Here is a 26,858-nt window from a genome sequence, read left to right on the forward strand (position 1 = left end):
TTTTTCTCTTGTTTATTTAATTACTAAATTTAATTTTAAATATAATACTCAATAAAAAAAAAGAGGATAATGAGAGAATCTTTTAGATTCTCTATTACCAAAGAGATTTAATTGCTTCTCTCATACAAAAGGCAGAGAGTTTTACTCTCTTACAACTCTTTTTTATTTGAAGAAAATTTTCTAAGTATGGATTTTAAAACAAAGTATGTGTATATATATATATATATATATATATATATTAAGGATTTAAAACATAGATTTATTCATTGAGAAACATTCATACAAGATTTATTGATATCTCAAACAACTTAAATTGAATCATCAACCAAAATCATTTGCTCTTCTATAAAACTTGGATTGAAATAATTCGACCTATGCAAATAATTTTCTTTTAAATGAAAAACCATAAAGCCTAATTACAACCTTATCATACCAAGAATATGAATTATCCATTTTATTGGATAATGCAATACTTGTTCGATTCTAATAATCAGGAACTAAATCTACATGCATGATCGTAATTTTCATTTTCAACATACAAGAAAACCTTGAAATCTTTGCCAAATTTTATCAACATCAATTCCATCCTAATTTGATGTGCATCCATCTAAATTAAAACTTACAATTAAATCACATGACAAGCAAATATACTTAAACACCAATTTTATTGGCCAACCTGATTCAAAGGCCCAGCTGGGAAAGAATCAGGAAGAAAACTTGGCTTCGTAGCCAATCCAACAAAGTTTTGAGATACAATTTACATAGCATTCAATCTTGAATTACAACACTTAAATGAAATTTCCTTCATGACCCTCAACAAGGATTCCATATCCAATTCTGCAATACATTTCTAGAACCATGGAGGGAACAAAATCTGATTGGGTGACAACCAAGCATAACCAAGAGACAATCAACATACAAACTCATACATGGTTTACACAATAGGATTCACAATGAATGAAAACGAGGAAAAGGTCGATTCTTCCAACAAGGAAAATTCATGCACAACACCAAAAAAAATTAAAAATACCCAATCGGGGCTATATACCAAGAACTTTCGTTCTTCCATTTCAACATACCAGACTCATACAAGGTTTGTGCTGACAGGTAGGGGCCCATAACACCCTACCCTTTCTCCCTCTTCTCATCCTGAGAAGAGACTCTACACTAGTTGGAGTCTGACTAAACAGAGCTTTTCCAAAATTGGTTACTTCTGCCCTCTCCAAGGGTGAGTAATACCATAACACCCATGCAAGAAAATCTCAAAATTGCAAACATAAACATGAACAGAAATCACCCAAAAAAATAACATGGTTTTTTTTTCAAAGCTTCCCAACATACCCACAAACATACAACTATTTGAACAACAACAAGGAAGCATTAGCATGAATATAAGAATGAAATTAGAACAAGGGACATGAGAATTCCAACCTTCACAAAGAGGTAATGGCAATGAAAAAGTTTGAGTAGAGTTTCCTTCTCCTTGCTTCAATCTTCAAGAACTCCTCTCTAAAAGTAGAGATTGGGTAACAACCTCCACAAGTCTAAGAAGGGCCTCTAAAATAAGCCTCAAACTCAACCACCAAAAGGAGCAATAACTATTTCCACCTACTAGCAATTTTAGAAACTCCTAACTCAACCTATACTATGGTTAAACCCTAAATGGAGATGAGGTGAGGTAACTCAAGATAACCATGGTCAATTTTCGCACAAAGGAAAAAGAGACTTTTTGAGTGACCTCAAAAGTCAATAAAAGGGGCTTGGGGGTTGGAAAAGACCCCTAACCCATACCCATACCCTTTGGGTATAATAACTTCAATTTTTTAAGCTTAGGAATAGGTTTAGAGCCAAACAAAAGCTAGGAAATAAAATAGGACCATTTAACAACTCAAAAATGCAAATTAAGCACTAATCTAGATTAATGGTGACTAAACTCGATTAAGAACCCAATTAGCAAACTAACACTAACTTAAATCGACTTAGGTCCATGTTTAACACAACTAACCCTAACTAGCACGCTAAGGAGCACAAAAAAATCATGAGTGTCAAGCGACGCTAAAAGAACATAGTTACGAACATTAACATTCACTAAAGACGGAGAGATACATACATACATCTCACAATACCATACTTGAATTACGAACAAGAAGGTTTCCAAAATTTACACATAGAGATCAGTTTTGTTCCTCCGTCGGTTTCTTGGCTAAATATCTTCACACTCATTGCACACATCAGTAGTCCTGTAAAATCACATGTACATATATGTATATGGATAAAAAATCCACATAAATTGGAACATACATCATTCAGGGTTTTCTTTCATCCTACTTAATTCTTAACCATTTAAAATCTCTTAAATAAAAGTATCAATCTTACATTTACTAAATTTGTTAACATACATATGCATATAACATTAAATGACAACTATCAAACATTTGAAAATAACATCACACATCATGAAATAATATAGTATGTACTAAGCATCAGATAATGTCTTGATGTCTCGAGTCGGGAGTAACAAAAATATAAAGTAACAACTAAGGCTATGAAGGGTCGGGGTGAGGCCTCACATCTTCTCAATAAAGATTTATCTCTGACATCAGTCACTAGTTCTCCTAACTGAGTCCATCTACTATTCTCCTCCTATTAAAGAGATTTCTTTCACATATGTTCTAAACATTGACACTTTACATGAATCCTATAGCACTAATTCTAAAATGGAAACATTGAGATTGTTTGCATATGTTGAGCTTTTCTTTGTTTTTTCTTCCTTTTGACTTATCATTTCCCTTTGAGAAACTCAAAGATTTCTTTTTTTGACTAGCAAAGCAAGGACTATGGGCATGATCTTTTCTTTTCTTTTTTCTTGATAGTTCAGTTCCAATTATCTACAATATCCATATAAAAGGGTTCTCCAGTATAAGGGTCTTCATCTCATATTGGATGGTTGTGTGTCACTTGACTCATTTTTTATGTATACTTTAGTGTGGTTGGTTCTTTTCCTCGCTTGTTTAAGTTAATTTTCTATGCTATAGTAAATATTGATACTCATCCTACTAAGTGAACATATGAGTCACTATGAGTATATCTAGCATAGTTCTATCTTAGGTTATGAATACAAGGGTTGTTGTAAACATAGTCTTTACTAAATACTTGGCATGAGCAAGATCTCTCATTTGTCTAGTGTGTTTTCATCCAAGAATCATTTTTTTCATGTTAGCATTTATGCTTTGATTCTTATGTTTTCTTACTATATTAAAAGGAACAAATGTTCTCATCATTATGGCTTCTTGGGCCTTAATGCTTACATTTAATCCTTGCAAAACTAAGACAAATGTCATATCTATATTTTCATGACTACAATGTCAATGTGAATTGTATGACATGTGTGGGTCCAAGTAAATACTCAGTGATGATAATTCTATGAGTTTAGTAACCAGGCCTAGGGATGGATCTAGTATAGGATTTCATTTCATATTCCACTTGCATGAGAGCATAGTTTGATCACTACTTTACTTGCATCTTTTAGCATGAGAGGTTATTGGTTTCTTCAATTTATCATGTTTCTTCATGACTCCACATGTGTTCAGCTCTTTTGTTTGTCCTCTTGACTTTCATAGGATGCTTGTCATTAGAAACAAACATGAAATCTACATGAGATATTAGTACAATCACATTTTTCATTTCATATACATAGTTCCATATTCATCTCATCTACACTATATTCATACATCATATCAATTTATATTTCATCATAATCATATCATTAACATCTCATGTATGAAAAACTACAAGAGAAAAGATGACACATGCAAAGGTACTCAAATTAAAAGTTCTCATATATATAAATATCTCCAATGGAGTCAAGTGTACATCAATACAAAAATGAGTGCTACTCAAGTAATCTTGATCTCAAAATGATACAAAATGATGCTAAAAAATTCAAGATACATCCTTAGAAGGTAAGACAAAAGAGAGAATGCTATCTATTTTCTTCTTTCTCATTGTTAGGTGGAGGAGGAGGAGAATAATCTTCTCTCACTAGTCAACACTCTCCATCTGATTCTCTATCATAGTCTAAAAATATGGGCATTTTCTCTACAACATCAGGCACTATGACAATATAATCTATGTAACAATAGGTTTCTCTAGCACCCTATAATTGAGCCTCATCATGTTGTTGCTCTAATTACTCACATAGATCATGAATCTCTCACTCTCAATCACCTAACCACATATCATGAACTGTCAGCTCAATCTACATCTCACTTAGCTATTATTATGCTACTCTCAATCTCTCCCTAGCTGTCCCCAAATTTTCTTGGGTCCATGCTAGGATGTCTCCACCCTATGGCTTAGGATTAGGTTGATCCTACATCTCTTCATTGCCTACACCATGCTCTTCATGCTATGTAGGCTAGTCCTCCACCTACTACCTCTATGCATCACTAACAATGGTATCCAAGCTACCCATCTCACCCCATGGATGCCTATTTCCTATCTCACTCCCACCAACACCTAGATCCTCTCTTGTCTGACGAGGAGGGATATGAACCTATGTTTTCCATTACCTAGGTCTTTATTTCTATCATAGCTATTACAAAGGTGCTTGTATTACCTATATAGGCATTGTCATCCCCACTGGGTCTATAAAACAAGGGAAGGGTTGAATAACAAAATTATCCTTGTATGTTAGTGTCATCCCCCCATCTACAACTGTCAGCATATAATCCCAATGCACCATGGCAATGGAGTGAATGTCAATGATCATTAATTTACTAGTGTCTAATTTAATAGACCATCCCTTCTCCACCTCTAAGGTAAAGTAACCATAGGTGTAATACTCTTGGGATATGTCTTAAGGTCTACCACATAGTTACCACATGTGTGTTAGTAGAAATCTCTCAATCACCAAGATCGAGTAACCAATCAATCGTCAAGAGGTAAACATGTATCCAAGCTCCACTCACAAGTCATCCCATGCCTTTGTCTCTCTCCATGTTCACCATACTACTTCCACTAAGTAATCAAGTTGGTCTTGCTACTGCTCAGTCCTACTTGGAGTTGTCTGGGTCATCTGCCCTTAGTATCTAAAAACATAAGGCTCTTGATCTTGCCTCATGTCAGCACAAATTGGCCTTGTAATGGGCAAGTGTTCCCATTCCCATACCTATAGTACATAGACTCTTGCTACCATGCTCTTCTTCCCATGATACACAAACTCATGATACATGTGGACCAACATATATTGATCCAATCCAAAATGTATTGGCTCCTCTAGTATCTACCCCTATCCACACTTGAGCCCCATGCTAACTAAAATTTATGGGTAGGACCATATGTTTGCACTAAATTCTCCCACAATGATAGCTCTACTCATAATGAGTTCCTCCTTAAAAATGGCCCTCAGTACCAATGGACTAGGTTCGCTTGAATATTGTACGCTATCTCGAGGGAAAATGGAAGGTGTTTTTCTCCAAGTGAAAAGGCTCTACCAATGTTGTCATTAACCCAGTATTCACCTGTTGATTAGGGATATTACAAAGATGTGAGATGCCAAGGGAATCAATATGTGCCATCTCTACAACATCTAACTAATGAATCAACACCTTGATGGGGGGATAGTGAGATCTAAAGGAGACATTTGGAAGGTTAACTTGCAAACATGAAAACAAAAAGAATATGATTAGTATATACTATCTAAAACATCATACTATCACTAAATGTGCAAAAACATACATCATACATGTAATAATGATTGACAACAATGTAAAAAAATAATAAAAACATCACATTTTTGACAAAATATTATTTTAAATAGCACTAGAATTTTGTATGATATTTTACATTCTCACATGAGTTTTCACATTCTTGCTTGAGTCCATGACTTCCTTGTGCGGAAAAGCCTATTGAACCAAGTGATAAAACTTTGGCATGTGAATAAAATCAACAAAACAAATGAACAAACAACTAGATCTAGGATCTCTTATGCGAGAGATGGGTACCTCCCACAAGAGGAAACCCAAGACACTATGTGACCAAGTGCCCTGATGGTACTTCATCGCATTTGCTTTCCTATAGGCTCATATGAGGAAATGAGTTCTTGCATAAGGCCTGATGACAAAAAAATTCAAAAGCGTTCAAAAAGATGTAAAAATTGACCAAAATACAAATAAAATTTAATGACTAGGAGGATATTTGACTACATACTAGAGGTTCATGTTCCATTGACTAGCTGTGTCACCTTGAATGCTCAAGTCAATGAAGATGTCAAGGAGCCACCATGTTTTCTCCTTAGAGCTCTTTTCTTCACAAAAACAAAAATGAATAAATGAATTGAAAAATGTCCTTTTGGACCCTTATATAGGTTTTGACCTAATTTTTAAAAGTGCTCTGATTAACATGAAAATTACCCCATTAGCTAATTTGGCTACTCAAAACTCATTTTCTAGATCAAATTTGAAATCAGACACACTTAAGTAGCTCAAAAACACAGTTTACGATATTAGGATTGACATAATTGAATAATTGTACAATCCATTTTACTAATACTTTGCGAATCTTGAAATATTCTCAAATCATATTTCTTCAAAATTTTCCCACTTATTGTGGTAAAGTCAACTCTAGCTAATTTTGGTCAACCAAAGTCAAAATTGGTCAAATGGACCTAAAAATCACTTTGAATCAACTCAAAATCTTCTTTATGTTCTCCTGGTCTATTCTACATTCTTTTTTATATTTGATCACTTTAGTGTCTTCCAATCTATGGATCCACATTATTGTTTCGGTTTGTCATCTTTCAATTTCACTCCTAAAGGACCAAGATGATTACATCATTGAATCTTTCAAAATTGGCTTCAACTTAATCTCAGCAAAATGTTCTATTTGCTAGGCACATCTCATCACTTGAGGCATCTTTGCTCTATTTATCTGGCATCATATGTCATATATCTCATCTTGTAGTAAACTGATCACACTTATAATAGTCCTTGTCATAGTTCAATAAACAAGTATTAAGGAATTCTGACCCTAACTCTTGACGATCAAACCTCATTCTAGGGATGATTCTACAACTCATGGTTAGGTCTTGTTTTCTTTTATGAACTAGTATTTAGGTGTTCTATGTGGACTCTAGAGAATTAAGCTCTATTTTGGAGATAATTCTAAATCCTTGTTGAGAATTGAGCTCCGTTATGGAGATAATTACTAAGAATTAAGCTCTATTCTAGGGATAATTCTATAAAAAAAATTCAATCACTATTTACTAGATAGGTATTGGGGCAATATAACCCTAACTCCTAAGGATAAAGCCTTGTTCTAGGGATAATTCTACGAATCATGATTAATCTTGTCATCTTCTAATGAACAGATATGGGGCAATCCAACCTTGACTCCTGATAATTGAGTCTCATTTTGGGAACACCTCTATAAAGTTAGATAATTTTTGTTTGTTAATATTGGTATCTAGGTGTTCTATCTCAATTTCATAAGGCTAAGCTTCTTTGTTGAGATAACTTTAAAAATCTAATCAATTGGTCTCAATGTCATTAATCTTAGAACCAATCTCACTTCTTGGTCTATATTCTTAGAATTTTGATTTCTTTGAATCAACATGTTTCTCACACATTCATTCAAAGAGAGGCAAATTTAATACCCCTAAGTTGGCACATTGGTATACTAAAAAAAGTTTGATCTATCAATCTTACTTAAAATCCTATTTTACTAGGCAATTTTGATTTTGACAATCTCTACTCGACCCAAGTGTCAAATGTAGAAAATCATTAATCTGTATTAATCACTTTCTTTGTTTAAATCCTAAATATAAATCAATTTATCTAAATAAAGCTTATTTATTGAATTTAATTTAATTATAATCTTATCATTTTCATTAAATTTAAATCACATGTCTAGCTAATACAAACAAGGAATTAAATATGTTTAATTTAATTAATACACTTTCATTCTAATTATTAAATTTAATTATTTAGTTAATTAGATTATTCAATTATGAGGTTATAATGAACCTTTTGAAATCAAATATCTTCTATTTTACTCACTCTTCAATTCAAAATTGGAAACACTAAGTGGACTAAAATCAAAAAAGGAATTAAACTGCTTAACACCTTATTACACTCAAGAGTGATCAGTTAACTTCCCTTTCACAAGGGAATTTTCCATTTTAACTAAATCTTCTTTAGATATACCAAACATTCATTTAGTTTGATCTTAACCATTGATCGAATTCCATGATTCTATTTAATAAACCTACAACTCCTCAATTTGAAGGATGCACATGAAAAGTATTGAATTAATTCTAGTTTGTTTACTCAAGCATTTTGCATTCACAAACTCCATTTATTTCACATGCTTTCTCATATATAGATTAAAATGCATCCATTTAAATAAATTTTCTTATCTTATTCTTAGATTAATTTTCATACATCTTAGCTTAATCTTGGATTCATCTAGATTAAATCCTTCATACTAGTTGGTCTGGTTGCTAACATCTCAATTCTGAGAGTGAATAGAAAAATCTAGTTAGTTAGAAGGCAATGAATTTCCTTGTTCGATCATATTGAATGGACAATCCCATGGTCATTTCAATATCTTTCTAGCATGTAAAGATCATGTTGAAGTGTGTGTGGATTTAGAGGCCCAAATTAGCACATACAATCTTTTGTGGTTTATGCGTAAAGAACATAGATCCACTTGCATCTCATTTTGAGTTGTATGTTTTGATGTGTTTTGCATTTGATTCAAAAAATAATGTAAATGCTTGATATATCTCTGTAGCATCATAGATTTCATGAGAAGGATAATATGCATATGAGGTTCAAATTTTTAACATATATGTATGATTCACAAACTAAAGGGATAGATCTAATACCTAATATAATTTTTGATTTTTTGAATACCAAATGGTTAGGGCATTGATCATTCATAGGATCTTGATGTTTCTTATTTCTACATATGTGTGATTTTTTTATATCAATAAATTAACCAAAATTAGTTTCCCTTTCATGGTTTAGAGCTTAAGAGGACACACACACTTAGCTTGTGAATCTCATAGATCATCTTTTTAGCTATTTTGTGTCTTTCTCATGGCATTGGAATAGAAGGTTTTGGGGTTTTCATCTTGTTGGTGTTTATAAACTATGAAACAATAAAAATACTTGATACCAAGATGATGAATAAAAACCTAGTGCAAGGGTTAGCTATTCCCTATGCTCAACTAAGAAGTTTTTAGATCTGGACCCAACTTCAAAAAAAATCACAAGGACTTTCTACTCTTTAGGCTCTACAAAACCAAGGTTGGTGCAGTTAAGGGATAAAACGATTCATAACTTCATACTATCTTCACACTTCATTTATTTACTAATTTTGTCTTACAACACTCATCCCTAATAGCAGATGTTTGGTCATATTTTTTCTCAGATTTACATAATTCTTGGTAATAGTAGCTAACTAAAATAGTAGCTAATTAACCAACTACGATAATCTTCATACATTTAAAGTAATATTGATTTTAATTTTAAGATTTTTCTTGATGCATATTCATGGTTTCTTTGTAAGAAAACTGAAATAATTGATCAATGTTGTTGGCTCCTAATTTAACCGTTTTTACAAATAACCAAGAAACTAGAAAAATGCATCTAAGGCTAGTAAATTCATATGATGAATGCACTTGACTATAGTCTTGGGCCAACTATAAGGCTTGACCCTTCTTCACTTCAAGCTCTGCAAGACCTAGGGGGGTTAACCTTGAGGTTCTTAGATATGGTACCAGTGCATTTAAAACATAAATCTAAACCTATTTACTACAAATGAAAACCCTTATATCTCCTAATAAATCATGAAATGACACAGATCTATAATAGCCAAATGCAAATCTATGAATCTCATAAGTTGAGTGAGGGTTAATTCTTTTTAGCCCACTACAAAACATGAAATACTAAATTTATTTTGAATAAAAGATTTTGTGCAAATGACATTCATATCAGTTTGCATCTGATTTAGTGATCAGTGCCTTATCCATTGAAACATAAATTCATTACCAGTAGGATGACCTAACTTGTTTGCAGTACAATCAAGTTTATCAACTGAAATCCCCAAATCCCATTCTTATTCAATATCCCCTTCATATACCTAGAAACCCTATCAGAACACTAAAGCATTTACTTAACTCCTTGAGTCAAAAGCAACAATAGATTTGACATACAACTTATCCAAGTTGCCTTAAATCAAATGAACCTTATCCATTTAATCTAAAAGTTAATACCACATGAAGAATTAGGAGACAGAATTAGAGAACTTGGATAATTCATGTAAATCCCCTTTTGTATTTATCCTTGGAAAGACCAAATACACAAACTGGAAACACAAAATGAAGCTCAGGATATGTCACATAATCAGCATCCATTATCATATCTTAGAAACAATGCATGAAAATGAAATGCAAATCTACACAGGTGCGGGTGTGTGGTCTTCACTGCTAGAGCTCAACTCAATAAAAAGGAAGCAAAACCAATCACATCCGTGGTTTCATAGTAGAAAATTGGAACCCTAATGGTATAACCTAGAGAAAACTGCCAACCTTTATAATGAAAGAAAAATAGAAAGATATAGAAGAAGATGAATTCCCGGATCTGATCTTTGCTTGACATGTGTCCACTGGGAATTGCATTTTCTGCATCTGAATAACCTCTTTCTTCCTTCTACCCTTTGATCTGATTTTTTTTTCATCATTACTCTATAACCAATTTTAAAATATCTTAGATGAAATGATGAAAACTTTTGAGCTATCAGAATATCTAATAACTTCATGACAATGCTGGTGAAAACTCAGTTTTTACTTAATATAGGTGAACAAATTTGACCCAAACTACATTTCCACTATCTTTCACTGATATTCAAGTCATTTTCATGTTATAAAATAGTTCTAAACTTCATTACTTAAATATAGTTGCAAATTGGGAATCTGATAAAAAAACCTCTTATAGCTCAAATAAATGGCTTCATGTGGAGAAACTAACTCCATAATTGGAAATTTCATCTTCTCACGATTGTGGCGATATATAATACTACTATGTTTCCCTCTCAGAAACATCCAGAAAGTTAGTTCAAAAAAATGTCCCCCTCTACTAGAAATGTCTAATCTACAACTCATTTAAAATTTAAATTTTTCAAAAATTTAAATCAACCTAAAGTTTAGACTTTATATTAAATGCCCTTTTGAATTTAAAAAACTTCTGATGTATGCCCATTTGAGAAGGGATTTAAAATAATAAAATTCTATGACTTTAAATCTTTCCCCTTGCTTGAATCTTAGGGTAAAACCTCTGTTGACTGAGCCATGTGGCACTTCCTGATTGGTCAACCATTGCCACCTATTCTACGACATCACTCCTCAGACAATAGTGACCAGTCACTGACATGTCACCATGTGCTAAGACCTGCCACCATGTGGCACTTGCCTGCATGCCCGCAATATTTATCTAGTGCACATCTTGGAAATGTAGGATTGCATCGTCCATCAGATCATGACATGTGTCATGATCTAAGCACTTCCTACCTGAGCCTATTCTGGAATGCCACCTCACCACTCTTGGGACATATTGCCACGTGGCAAAATTATGTTTACCCACATTTCTTATACAATGTGCATCTTATTATTGTAGACTTGCATGTGTCATGATCCGAGCACTTCCCGCCTGAACCTATTCTGGAATGCCACCTCACCACTCCCAGGACCTACTACCTTGTGGAAAATTTTTTCTTACCCTCATTGCTTAAACAATGTGCATCTTATTATTGCAGACTTGCACCAGGCCTCAGATTTGGACACATGGCAAGATCTCATGCAATGACCCCCAATCCTACCACATCATCGTACTTGCTGGTTCATTCAAAATTATGCATTTATTTCCTCTGGCTGATGTCATCTATGGGATCCCTCACATGGGTCATTTATGAAAGCCTTCCCCTCCCCAATGTGGGATAATGGTTTTGAACTATTTCTACTGTATTCATCACTAAACTCCACTACTTCCTCCTTTATAATATATGTTCCTCTTCATCTTCGCTGCCTTTCAGTGTAGAGTTTATATGCTAAGATTATAACTTGCATGTGTGATCTTCCATTCAAACATCAACTTCTTCTCTTAACATGAAGCTTTTGATATATAATGCTTTACTTTTGGCGTGGATTCTATGTCTCTTCCTGTCACTTCCTAGTTTCTCCCATTTTAGCATTGACTACTATTACTTTGCCCATCAATGTAATATTTCACAAAGATTCTCACTTCTAGCACTTCATATGTTTTATGCTTGTAATTCCATCTGTTGGATGAATCGACCTTCTGCTCACACCTTGGGTTCTTCAGCACATGTCTACTCTCTCAATGTACATGGGTCCCTTGTAATTTTACACTCCATTGGTTTCTCTAGGACATTGGCATTGTTATAATCTATGTGCATGATTTTGTTTCTCTATCTTTTCAAATTTCTAAGAAAACTAGTCTATGCTTCAATCTTTATGGGCTGGTTTTAGAGCAATACTTTCATGTATAGGAGAATTGAGTTTATTAGATGAAGAATGTGGACATTTTCTAGTATCTCTAAGTTGGTCAATGATTATCTCCAGGATGCATGCTTCATCCAAAGATTTCAGTAGCCTGGCCTTGACAAAAGCTGACAAAATCAAGTTTTTTGGAGAAGACCTATGAGACTGACATGCATCAACATACTAGGCTTCCAAAGTGACAATCTCCATCCTAGTTAAGTCAGAAACAAGACCTTCAAACTTTCCATTTAATTAAGAGCCCCTGCCTTGACCTTGAGATTCTATAAACTCAACTTTAATCAAGCAAGAAAAGTAAATATCCTCCTTAAAAATCTTTGACTTGCACACATTTTATTAGTTCTAATGGAAACAGTCAGACCCCAAGTGGGTCCAGCTAAATTTTTTTTATGTTCAAACAATTGAATCTTTAAATTGACCTATTGATCATCTTAGATTGATTAGAATCAAGATCGATTACTAAACAATCATTTAATACTCATTTTACCATTAATCTAGAAACTCTAAATTTCATGCCAAAGGGTCTTTTGACCGGCTTTAAAAACTGACCCAAACATTTGATTGGGCTCTAGAATCTGACCCATTGATTCTCTCTTCTACATACTCTTACACTGTCAAATCTCATCTCATGATGAATTCAAGGTCAAAAGATATTTGTTGTCAAAGTTGACCTTTCAGAATTACCTGGAAGAAAACATGTTAGAAAGTAATAAATTGGGTTTGCATTTGGCTTTGAAAATTGGGCAAATGGACACTTGGGAAAATGAAACTTGGACATTGATAGATTGTCATGAGGATAATATATTTCCATGATTTGGAGTCATGAGGAATGATTGGGAAAATTTGGTGAGCATCTAAAGTTGGCTACCTAGATTTGCAGGATAGTGATCATCAATAAGATAGTATTTTTGTAAATGGAATGACCCTTGAAAAATGTGCAGACGGATTCTTCATGACTTGAAAACTGACACAGTTGTAGTATTTTCAGAGTAGAATGTAGGGGAATAAAACATTTGATCTAAGCAATCATAGACTCAAAGATATGTAATCTCGAATAGGGCTTTCAATCAATCTGCAATTCTGATTACTAGTGAAACTTTATAAATTGCCTTCAGAATCACATTTGGAAACTAATCAAATAGATTCATCATAAGCTCAAATCTAGAGCATAGCAAGTCTCTAACCCCTAGAAAATAATGCAAGAGGAAATTTCTTATTTGGGTCAACTAATCAGATGTTATAGCTTGTCAAATAGGGATTCCCAGAATTATGTAAAATGTGCATCATCATGAACACATTAAATGAGCTACTTGAGGGATTCAAAACCTAGTCAAATAGACTCAAAATGACTAGAAATATGAAAAAATGGATCTTACATATGGATACTAAACATTCCCAAAGTGGAAAGTCATGAAATATTTCTGGGTGTGAGATATTCACTTGCAAACATAGGCTCCTGTCATTGTTTGACACTTGGGTGAAAATGCAGAAATGAAAATTATTCAAAATGGGACTTCACAAAATGGCTCAGAATGATAGTTTAACTTCATGGAATAGGTAGACACACTAAAAGGAAGGTGTTAGAAACATTAAACACCTCATGGGGCTCAAAGGTACAACTGGGTATGCATGCATTTAAAAGCATTTATAGGGCTCAATTTTCTCAATGGTACTCAAAATTGACCATGCAATTTTTAGTCCCAACTGTGGCTCTATCTGGGGATGCATGTTCCTTGTAGGCATGGCAAGGATTCAAATCTCTGGAGAAGAAGAGCACACACCTGACATCAAAAACTTCCTCTCGAACAACTTTATTCAAAGCAAAGACAACTACTCCTACTATGTACATATGATGACCTCGGGCCATCAAACTTTAGCAAAATTGTTTACGTCTATCATATACTTGATTTTCATTTCTTTCCTCATAAAGTAAACTGAAATCATCACTAGTATCGGTTTCACCAATTAGATACACATCATAAAATGAATAACTTGGCAAAACAAAATTATCACCCTCACTTCCATAGTGCATGTAAAAACTTGGCATAAATTTAACCTCTTGCTCACTATGAAAAAGAATGTCAGCATGCTCATGAATGTCAACATCAAACTGAAACTGATCTTTACTAACTAATTCATGCATGGTGTCTACTAGAAACACAAAGTTCTCATATTCAAATTTATGGAAAGAGTTAAATATATCATGAATTTTCAACTCACCTTGACTTTGCATTTCCTCAAGTCTTGCTGGCTGAATGTCAAATGCGAAATCAGATTTGTATTCACACATAACATCATCATCACAATCTAAAAACATTTCATAACCTTCTAATGTATTTTCATAATTGAAGTGTTGATTGGCTTTTACCTCATTTGAATCATCATAAAACTTACTATGAAGTGTCAGTTTCTCTTCAAAGACAATTCCACCAATCACTTTATCTTCAAACTCACAAAATGCAACATCATTAGAAGATTCAATATCAAAAATGGAAAAACAATATTCTAATTTATTACAATAGTATGATAGTGTATCACCATTTTCATCTAATCCCACTAAACCTGAAACCTCCATGTCCTCTTCAAACAATGGGTTAATGACTCCATGCAGTGATCCTTTTTGAACAATAGGACAAAACATGGGTTGCTCATCCTCACAAGCATCATCATATACTTTAAATTCACTACCCATTATATTCTCATGGAAACTTTCAACGAATGAAGAAAAGTCAAAACTATATTAAGACTCCCTTTCTATTTCTTCTACCAAACATATAGTGTCCATAATTAAATCTTCTTCATCAGCTTGTTTAGGATAACCATTACAAATAGACCTTAAATCATTCCTAAACCCCTCACTACATGCTGGAATTTGACTGTCTAATGTAAAATCATTTGACAACCCTTTACTGAAGTCTTCAAAATAATTAACATTAACTAGAATCAACATTTCTTTATCTTCATACCTTGAGGACAAATCACTCTTAAATTCTTCGTTGGCTAACTAATTTGTATGATGTAGAAACTGAGGTGCACTCTCCTTTTTAGATTTAGAAATAGAATTCATACCTTCACCTTTAGATGAATGTTCACTTCCATCATTGCTTTCTTCTTCCCAATCAACATCATACTCACATGAAGGTGAACATATTGTGTCATTTTCCTCACTGTAATTTGAGTAACCACTCTCATCATCTCCTTCATATGATGCTTCTTGATAATACATCAGATTAGCAACTTCACTGTCATCACTTGGAAGATGACTTTTAGCTTTTTTGTACCCACATTGAGATGCATATCTTTCCTCTTCAACCTTTATATTATTCTCAACATAATGCAATCTCTCAATAAGATAATTCATTTCTTGCCTATCTTGTTGATCAAGAAAATACATCTTACCATCTATTGCTGCAATAGTAGAAATATATAAACAAAGATTAGGATGTTTCTTTCTCCCTCTCTTCTCTTCCCTATCACTACTCTACATATGTTATTCATGATTTTGTATTGTTACCCTCAATTTTGATCCTAAAAACTAGTAACTAGGATTGTGATGTTACACTGTATTGATAGAAATGGCAATCAAGCTTTGATATTGTACCCAAAAACTAAAATTGATAGTTGAAAACTAGGGTATGCCCCTTTTAAACATTTAATATTTTAGGACTATGGTCCTGGGCAAGACTGGATGTTTTCATCTTCGTTCTTTCCTACCAATGCCTATTTGAACATAGATACTTGGATGTATTTTTTTTTTATTAATTAATATAATCCAAAGGTTTTAGCCATTTACTGATCAAAAAATAAAAATAAAATTATTTATATATTAATTTAGTTATATAGTTATGAAAACACACATGCACATAATATAATTGTAAAGATAATAAATCTTTATATATTTCTAAATATTGAAATAAAAATATTTTAAAATTTGTGATAGACATAACACGATCAAGTTCTTTAATAATTGTAATGGATTTTGGCTCCAATAACCCAATTAGGTTATTTGAAAACATAAAGCTTGATCCATTTATGGCTTGTAATTATCCTTGGGAGTTGAACCAAAGGATTGAGAGCTCATTTTTCCTCCAATTTACATCCTTTGAATGTTTTTTTTATCATGATTTTTTGTCTTTGCCTTCTTCCAATTTCCAAATGATAAAGTGGGTATCTCCAAAATCATCACCATAATCTAACACATCTTCTTACCATTCTGAATATGTTTTACCACTATCTTCACACTACTCATAGACATTGGTCTAGACTTTTTTAATAAGCTTTAATATACTTAACCAAATGCAAAATAAATTACATATTATTGTTCTACACTTTATTCTATACACTTCAAAAAAACATTTACAATTATTTTTATTCAAGTTATGCTTTGTAAGTGAACAAGTACCAAAATTTTACTATGCAGTGACTTCAATAATTCATAAAAAAAAACTCATCAAAAAATTACACAAAAATATACAACTTCTAGTTATTAGACTTAACTATCATCCTACCAAAGGGATTTCTGAAATGCTCAATATAAATAGGTGTGTTGTGTTGCACAAAAAAAAAACTATGTTATGTTTTCTAAAAAAATTTGGTAACTATTTTTCATATGTGTAGCGTTTGAACCATCTAATCTTTTCCATTTTGTAAAACTTCTGGTAGTTTAGAAGGCAAATTTAGAGTACTCTATAATTGATAATTGTTAAACATCTTGTAATTTTGAGTGGATAAGCCTCAAATGTCTCATCCAAGTTTAGTGTTACGTGATTTAAGGAGAATTGTGTTCACTTATATCCCCCATTTTCAACACCATATTTATGCACTTACCCAGTAAGCTTTTCCTCCAAAGAAAGGTTATGTAACACAATTATTATAAACATTTCTCCTACATATTTGTAACTAGATATATAAGATCATACAAGAATATTGTTATAGTTCATAAGAAATAATGAAACACATGAATGAGAATTCAAATGAAATAATTTTGTATTGATGAGTTCACTTATAAAAATAAAACTCATTATATGGACTTCCTGAAATTCACTAATATATACCAACCAAGACTTAAGGAATATAGACTGAAAAGTTTGAATATCACAATTTATAGTGTGGATTGCAAGCAATCAAATGATTGAATATTGCATTATTCATAGTGTGGGCTCTAGGAGATCAAATGACTCATATTACATTAGAAGCTATGCAAAAAAAATTGAACTATTTCTTGAACTTTCTTCTATTAATCAATAATTGGTTGTCTTTGATTACCTTTGACAAAGTGTGTCAATAACCATGCATTAAGATCATGTGGATCAAGGATCTAAATGCATTTACTTCCACAAAATTTGAGCTCTTGAAGAAATCCACAATCTCTTTAGTACAAGCTTCAAAACACTTAAAGATTGGCTTAACAAATTTATTACATTGCTTTGTCATGCATCCTACCTATAGCCTTTAACTAGGTCACATATTACTATATATAATGCAATCTATTTCAGAACACGAAAACAATCTCAAAATGAATCATCATAGAAACATATGACCTTCCTACTATAAGTAAGTAGAAAATAGTTGAAAGAAAAAAAATATTTTATTAATAAGAAATGAACAACTTGAAAAATAAACATGTGACTTGCTTACCAAGGATTTATCATTAAATTGTAAAGGAAGGTATACTTTCCAAGTCATTTAATGAGCAATAAGAAAATGCACTATGTCCAATTGAAATAATAGAGAAGGAATGGCTTCCTAAAAAACTTCCAAAGAGAGGCATTGATTTCAACTTGTATAGATTGCATTTACACTCCATGCAAGGCTACATATTTTCTCCCCCATTCCTTTTCCTTAGGTGTGTGCACTTTGAATGAGGAAAAAAACACAATATAAACTTAACAAATTAGTGAAAATTTGCCTTTAACCATTCTTTGAAACAAACAAAAAGATAAGTTTGTATGAGCTCTATTGAATTCTCAAAGTTTGAAGTAAAACAATATTTTCTATCATTTAGTTATTTAATTTTTAAAAAGAAATCTTCAATGTATTTTAGAAAAATCTAAAATGCATGGATACAAACATAATGAACAAAATTTAATAAGCTTAATACTAGTGATAATCAATAACCTAATAATTAATCAATACAAGTAAATAGGAAATAAGTGTACTAATTTCAATTAAACGAACACACACATGCACACATGCACCTGCACACACATGCACACATGTAACATTGAGTTGTATGCACATGCACCTACACACACATGTGCACATGAACACAAACCCATTAAATAAACATGTACTCACTTACACACACATATGAACACATACACACATAGACACACGTGCATGTATTTCGTGCACAAAGACACATACACAAACATGTTAGGATAAAAAGTAATAAATTTAAAAAATTAATGGTTACACTAAAAGAAAAGCTTTCTTCAAAATTTGTGACATCAAGTTAGGAGATTAGGGACAATCAATCATTATGGATATCTATTTTACTTAAAATCTTGTACAATGTAGCACATGGACAACTTATTTTGACTTTGTGAATTGTGTCTTGACTTCTATGTTTCCTAATATCTATGAATTTTCAATATTTTATAGCCTTGTAGGGCTAGTAATTTCCTATTGGGTCAATATGAATAAATAATTGAACATATCAATCTCTATTGATACATATATATTCCTAAAATGTGTATATCAAATGAAAATCATTCTTGTAGACATATTAAAAAATAAGAATACAAATAATAATCAAATGTTTGTTGAAATGCGAGAATGATTCAAATAAATGTATTCAATTTCTTTAAATACAAAACCTAACAATACATTTTCCTTTATATATTTATTTTAAAAACCTTAAAAAGTAACTCAATTTAACTTTAGTTAGAAAAAATTTATAATTGCAACAATATCACATGACCACAAGTTTGTCTTCTAACATAAGATAACTCAAATAGCTAGATAAAATACACAAAACTCTAAATAATAATAGAGTACCTGATGAGTAGAATCTACAAAATTTTACTATATAAGTTGAAACAACCTTCTTATAATAAACTACAATTTTTCTTCTTTAAGAAAAATGGCCGAAACATAAAAATTTAATATTTAAATTTATTTCTAATGATATTGGGTCCCAATAATTTAAATAGCCTCCCCCATCTTTAGTTGTGGGCAGCTGGGTGAATTAATACTTCTTTCATTAAATCTATATATATTTGTTCTTCGGATGTTATTTGTTGGAATGTGTAATTTCCCTCAAATGAAATGTAAAGGCATAATAGATATTTCTAGAGTATTAGATTTAGGTTGTGTTGGCTGAAGTATTTTCTAAATTATTAAGTTTAGGTTTAGGTTGTGTGGACTGAAGCATTTTCCATAAGTTTAAGTTGGCTAGTATTTTCAAGAAATATGTATATAATTTGTCTTGTCGGCTAATGATAGAATTCTCTAGAATATTGTATGCTTGTCTATAAAAAGACACTATGTATTCATTTTAAAATTATGATATAAGAAATAAAATAAATATTTATTGTGCCACAGCACATTGTATTTGATGTTTTTAATTTTTCTCTGTCTCATTATTCGCAAGCTTTTATTCAGTTGTAGGAAACAGTTTGGTTGGTTGCTATCATAACAGTTCTTTGTCTTCCCCTGAACCTTCTATATGTTCATGTGACTTCGACCATAAATTATTAAGGAGGTTTATAGCTCACATCTGATTAAGGAGATTTAGAAAAGAACACGAAGATGCAGATATTCGTGAAGACCCTGACAGGAGATACTATCACCGTTGAGGTCGAGACCAGTGCTACCATCGAAAACGTTAAGGCAAAAATTCAAGTGTGTAACATTTGTAGAGGATTAGTTTTCTGATTTTCATTCCTTTTATTAATTGGCATTTGAGTCCTCATTAAATTTCAGCTTTTTATAACAATTATTATTTTTTCTGATTTTAAGATGCTGGAAATTTCCATGGATTATTTTTGCAAGCATAATTGTAATTTTAGATTTTATGGTTTAAATCATTATATTATTTTTGCAGCCATAATTGTAATTTTAGATTTCATCGTTTTAATCATTATATTTTGATACTTTTAGGATTCAGTCCCTGTAAAACCTACATTTATCTTGATCCAAAGCAATTATTATATTTACAATTGATATATGTTTTACTACATTTTTAAGTGTATCTTATGCCTATCTCTTATCGAAGATGACCGTTTTATTTTAGTAGTGGAATTTGTATGTTATTGTTCTCTTGAGCATATTTTTCTACCTGTATTGAGTTTGTACTGCAATTGATTGTGTTGTTACAGGACAAGGAAGGTATCCCACTAGATCAGCAGCGGTTAATATTTAATGGGAAAGAGATAGAAGATGGACGACCTCTTGCGGATTATAACATCCAAAAGGAATCAACTCTGCTTTTGAGATTAGGGTTAAGGGGAGGCCTTTCAATCAAGGTGAAAACCCTAACCGGGAAAGAGGTAGAGCTTAATATCGAACCCACTGATACCATCCAACGGATCAAAGAGATGGTTGAGCAAAAGGAGGGAATACCACCGCTACAGCAAAGGCAGGAAGTTTTCTTGACATAATTGTAGCTTCCTTAGGAGTTTCAATTTCCTGGTATTTTAGAGAATGGAAAGAAGTAAGAGATATGGTAAGGTGTTGAAACAACATTAAAATACTATTTTTGATCTCAATGTTGAATATTGTTCGGCAGGCTCATATATGCGGGAAGGCAAATGAATGATGATGCTAAACTGGAACAATATGGTGTTCAGGGAGGCTGTGTTCTACACCTTGTACTTGCTTTGCGTGGTGGCCGTTAATAGACTTATTTAGAATTATGCATCAGCATATTCCAAATGGTTTAAACAACATCCGAAGAATAGAAGTTGAACTTAATTTTTTCTTAATGTTTATTCGTCAATCTCGTGCCTACAGCTTTTATGGTGCTGTTTGTCTTCATGTTACGAATAAAGCATTTAAGCTACATTACTCCATGATTTATTTTTCCTTTTTAACTATATTAAATCTACATGTTTCGCATCTCAATGTTTGATTTTCGTATCTTCTTGGCGCCTCAGAAATGAATGAATATGAATACAAGTATTCCTTTTATATTATATATTGATTACTAATGAACAATGCATATCTGCGTGAGTAACCTGGATGCTTATGACGATGCTGTAGTTTGCACGTATAATTGATATCTCAGTATCCATTTTGACGTGGACGTAAAATTCTGATAAGCAGTATTATAGTTATGTACAATATGCTGTAATATATTAATTGTGTTAAACAGTTAAATACAACTTTTCAGAGAAGTTTTCAATATAATGGTGTTAAACAGTTAAATGTAGATTGAATTGGATGTATGTATCATATAATTCCATGCCCAAATGAATCAGAACAAGTGCAGTATAACTGAATGGCGGTGGACTTACTAGAAACAAACCTAATAGAGATGTCCTGATCAGAATATCCAATGGAGGTACACTTAACAGAAATTTGTGCTGTGTTGGCATTAGTATTCATTAATGAAGGCCTTGAAAAGATTTTATATGCTTTATTAATGGAACATTTTTTTAAATAGAAAGATTGTATTGCATTACACATGATGTTATTCGCATTTTAGAGTCAGAAGGCATAGATCTCTACTTATGTCTAAAGTAAAGATCTTTTTCCATTTCTTACAGATCTTAATGTAAGGAGAGCTTAGTTTGGACTTAAAAGCTCTTGATGACTGAATCCATCGTCTTACAGCTTGGTCTGAATCTGTTTTATTTGAACAAGCTTAATGCATTTATCCAGATCCTGTTCAATGATTCTTTCATGCAGGTGCGTGTGTCAGTGAGTTTGTGGCTGAAGACAAGTCATGAGTCAAAATGTACCATAGAGATTGGTGTTCTAAAGAAATACATTTGTTCTAATAAACATAAATTCTTTTCCTAAAATCGAATGTTTTCCTAACCTAAATTTTTCCCCCTGACCTACGAAGAAAAGGTATATCTTATGAAAGAAAATAACATTAAATAGAATAAAATAATAAAAATGTAGCTCTCTCTTTTTAACCATATGTTCATCATTGTTATCATACATATAATCAGCATGGAATAGGTCAATATGAGAACTAAAGACAGTGATAGCATTAAATAGCCTCTATTCAACTCAATAAAGGATGGAAGAGATTAAACATAGTACTACAACAAAATCTTTATAAAGAAGATACAAATATTCATAGTATAAGATTATATTTGTATATCAATATTAGATGCATTTTGCGATATGGTAGATATAATTTTGTGATATGATAGATATGAGCATGTCGAAATTTTAGATTTAAAAAAAAAAATTCGTAGACAGAGAATCCTAATAAGTGTCATATTGATAGTATATATGAGATAATACAATGTGCGTTCTCAAAAGCTAAGTGATAGATATTTATTTTATTAAAATATATATTTCTAATATAAAATTATATATGAATGAATAATTAAAATTATATATGATTTTGTACAATTAATTAGAAATCTTAAAGGTTAATTTTAAAAATATATATTCTCTTTAGAACAAATCTAAATAAAATACATAGATATAAACACGATTTACACAAATTTAAAAATTATATTATAATTGAGGATTGCTAATCCAATAATTATTATTATTTTATTAAAAATGTTTAAACAACAACAACATCCAATAAAACTTGTTGATTTGAAAAACAACCAGCCCTCAGTACTTATACAAAATTGGACGGAGGAGTTAACCAAGTATAGGACTATAAATAGAGTTTCTAATATGAACATCCAGAACCGTATGTGATATACAAAAAATTCTCAATAGACAATACATGCACTATAGAACTATAATTTCTTATACTCATGATCTGGCTGATGAGTATCATTATTATGCAACGAAGTGGATCCAACACATGTATATGCCTCCATATCAATCCAAATGACACTTTTCCAAGAGATTGCTAAGCTCCTAAATTTCTTCTTGTGTAAGAAAACTTTGGTATCTCTCAATGTGGTGTACAACTTTAAATTCATCTTTGTAAATTAACAGCATCCCATCATGCATCAGCTTCATGAATCTGGGCTTTGTAATCTCCAAGCAAGAAGAAACCCATGACATGATGTAAAAATGTGTGATTTAAGGTTAAACTTAGTAGGGAATTTTCTCACATTTTGAAATATCACCTTGTCCTCTCCTTCCAAAGAAACCATAGCACTTCAATAGTACGAGCAAACCAAAATCTATTAAGAGAAAAGTCAAAAAATCTCACATAACCAACCAAGATTTCACACCAAGAAAATCCACTTTTTTTTTCATCAATAGGATACCCAAAAAAAGGGCCCAAATTTTAGATGAATAAATACACTCAAAGAATATATGTTCAAAGCTCTCAGGTTTATTACATAGATTGTAAATCATAGACTCAACATTAATGAATGACAATATAGACCCAACAAAAAGCTTCTTAATCAACAACAACCATCTCAAATGAATAACCTTAGGTTCAGATGGACCCTTCCAAAAGTAATAAAAAAAATTATAGTTTGAGAAAGGATAGTCAAGACCCCAACAATTAGCTAAACATCGTAACATAGATTGATCAGTTTTAAACATATGATAAATCTATTTAACAAAGGTGTTACCAATACTAGTGCCATCATTTGGCTTTACATTTCTAATAAAGAATTGTTATCCATGAACTTTCCACCTTTTTCCTTGCAAAAAACTTTGTTCAAAAGAGTATATGTCTTCCTTTGAGAATTGGGGATGTCAAACTTCCTAGAGATACAAGTGAATACCAAATATGTGACTCTAAAATTCTATTCAAAATATATTAGTGAGAAGTGAACTATAAAATATTTTAAATTATTTTAGAATTAAAGGTGGAAGGTGAATTAGTAATTTAAAAATCAAAATGGAAGCATGTCTTCTAACATATCTTATGTGCAACCTCAAATTCCACTACTCATAATCGTAAAAATTATGATACTTGGTCAGTTGAAATGAAAACTTAGTTTAGATCTCAAAGAATGACTAAAATTATTGAAAAATATTTTGAAGAGCAAGATGATGAATCTAATATATATTAATTGCAAAAAAAATAGAGAAAAGGATGGGAAAACCATGAGGTTTATACAAACAAGTATGCAATTAATTTTTCAAAGAATTAGAGATGTAAGTTTTTGAAGTAGTTGATAGCAGCCAAAATGATGGTGTGCTGATTTTAGAGTACAAAAATGCTGAGAATTCAATTGGAGATTACTTCTTGTCTAATTTATACCAACTTTAAACATCAAAAATTATAAAATTTTGAGAGCTCAATTGTCATGAACCAAAGTCCTTAAACTACTATCCATAAGAAACTAAATAATAAACCAACAACATTTAAAGACATCACTACTATTGGTCCACTTAATCAACATAGTCCAAAAAACTCTATGGGGTGTAATGTTTAGAGACATACTCACAAAAATAGAAATAAAAAACAACAAAACCTAGGCTAGATGCCTAGCTCCTTCTCCTAGTTAGGATTCTTCTACTCCTTAGGAGATTCCCCCACCCCAACCTCCTTTCACTGGTTTGTCCAGGATGGTTTTTAGCCAATCCCCTACCAAGAACTCATATACGAATAAGGTTGTCTCAGTAGTCTTTCCCAAGTCGGGTTCCTCTTTATAAACCTGTAAGAATTACAAATTTAAGTTTATTTCAACAAGCTTGAAAAAATTTGAAAAATATGTATCAAGATACATGTAAGATTAATATAACCAAATTACAAGCACTTCCAAGAAGTTTTTAAAATTTACAAATGAAAGAATCAAAGTTGGTAGATTTAATATTTCATCTTATGTTATGAATATTTTTAATGAAATTAGATTAAATGGTGAAGAATTAGAAAATCAAAAGGTTATAGAAAATATCTTAAGGAGTTCACCAAGAAAGCTTGTTGTGGTTAAGATTGGGGGACTAAAGACCCATCGATGTTATCTTTAGATGATTCATTTCAATCATTAATTGCACACGAATAAAAGGTGGATTAGAATAATGAAAAAAAAATGGAGAAATCTTTTAAGAAGAAATTTTATTTTTGCAGAGATAGAGAAAGAGGAAATTTTGGATTTAGAGGAAGAGAAAGAAATTTGATCAAAGAAAAAAAAGAAAAAATTTAGAAAGTCAAAATTCAAGAGGAAATAATAAAAACAATGAATCACAGAAGTATGAATAATTAATTTTTCAATGTTATCATTACAAGTAGTTTGGACATTTTATAAATGAGTGTAAAAAAAAAAAGATATTGGGAAGCAAAATGAATTTTTTTTTGAGAGTAGTTATGTTTCACATTGTTCATTACATGTAATGTAGTTCAAGTGATATTTGGTTTCTTTACATTGGCTATAGTGAATAAATATTCCAACACTTTTTACACAACTTTGAGGTTAAACAACAAATCCTACTCTTGCATAAATGAACAAACTAAATAGTAAAGTATATAACAGAAGGAAAATCATAACACCATATTTTTTTAACTAGGAAAACCTTGGCAAAGGAAATACACCAATGGTGATGGTACCCAAAAAATGATGCACCTATCAAAATACCTATGAGGAGTATTTACCCTCTTAGGAGTTTATTACATACATTCAATATGTCTTTCTTTGTTAGATGACTATAAATTTTTAGAGGTCTTAATCTCGTTAGGATTTCTTTTATAAAAAGAGCTGACTTCTCATACGATGAATTAAAATCCATATTAGAGATATAGAGTTGTACCAAAGTTTACCATAGTTATATCTTTAATATATAATTAGTTCTTGTTTTTTATTCACATATGATCATAACCATATATTATCTAATCTCATATGACCATTTATGCATACATAAATCTCACATAACATCATCATAGAATAGTAAAATCACATGTATCTTTCCTTATCCAAATGGTCTTCTTATATAATACTTTCATTTATTTTATCAAGTCTAGATAACATAATATGTTGCATGTCTCAAAACTAACAAAATGACAAAATAAAATTAAAGTGTGAGCATGAAGTATCAGAGAGCAACAAGAGAGCCTCGTTTTAAAGAGAGCTGGCTAGTAGGGAAAAATTCAATGGTGAAGAATAAATCTAAAGTTGAATTTGGTGCACTAGAATCTAAAGAGGCAACATAAATAGATATGTTTAAGATGCAAAATGTGTGGAGGAGAAAGGAGATTCCACCCACCTTGAAAAGTGTTTCATCACATGTG

General features: G+C 31.8%; 1 protein-coding gene across 1 annotated transcript; it reads left to right on the forward strand.

The window, feature by feature from the left end:
* Window positions 1-20,332: 20,332 nt before the first annotated feature.
* Window positions 20,333-21,420, forward strand: LOC149549950 (ubiquitin-NEDD8-like protein RUB2). The gene is made up of 3 exons (XM_089794397.1): window positions 20,333-20,425; window positions 20,902-21,161; window positions 21,312-21,420. The coding sequence occupies exons 1-3, from the start codon at window positions 20,333-20,335 to the stop codon at window positions 21,418-21,420; spliced, it is 462 nt and encodes a 153-aa protein (XP_089650523.1).
* Window positions 21,421-26,858: the final 5,438 nt, after the last annotated feature.

The sequence above is a fragment of the Cupressus sempervirens genome, chromosome 7 (genome assembly GCF_028749045.1).
Source record: "Cupressus sempervirens isolate cs-2001-9-10 chromosome 7, ASM2874904v1, whole genome shotgun sequence".
In the NCBI taxonomy this organism is placed as follows: domain Eukaryota; kingdom Viridiplantae; phylum Streptophyta; class Pinopsida; order Cupressales; family Cupressaceae; genus Cupressus; species Cupressus sempervirens.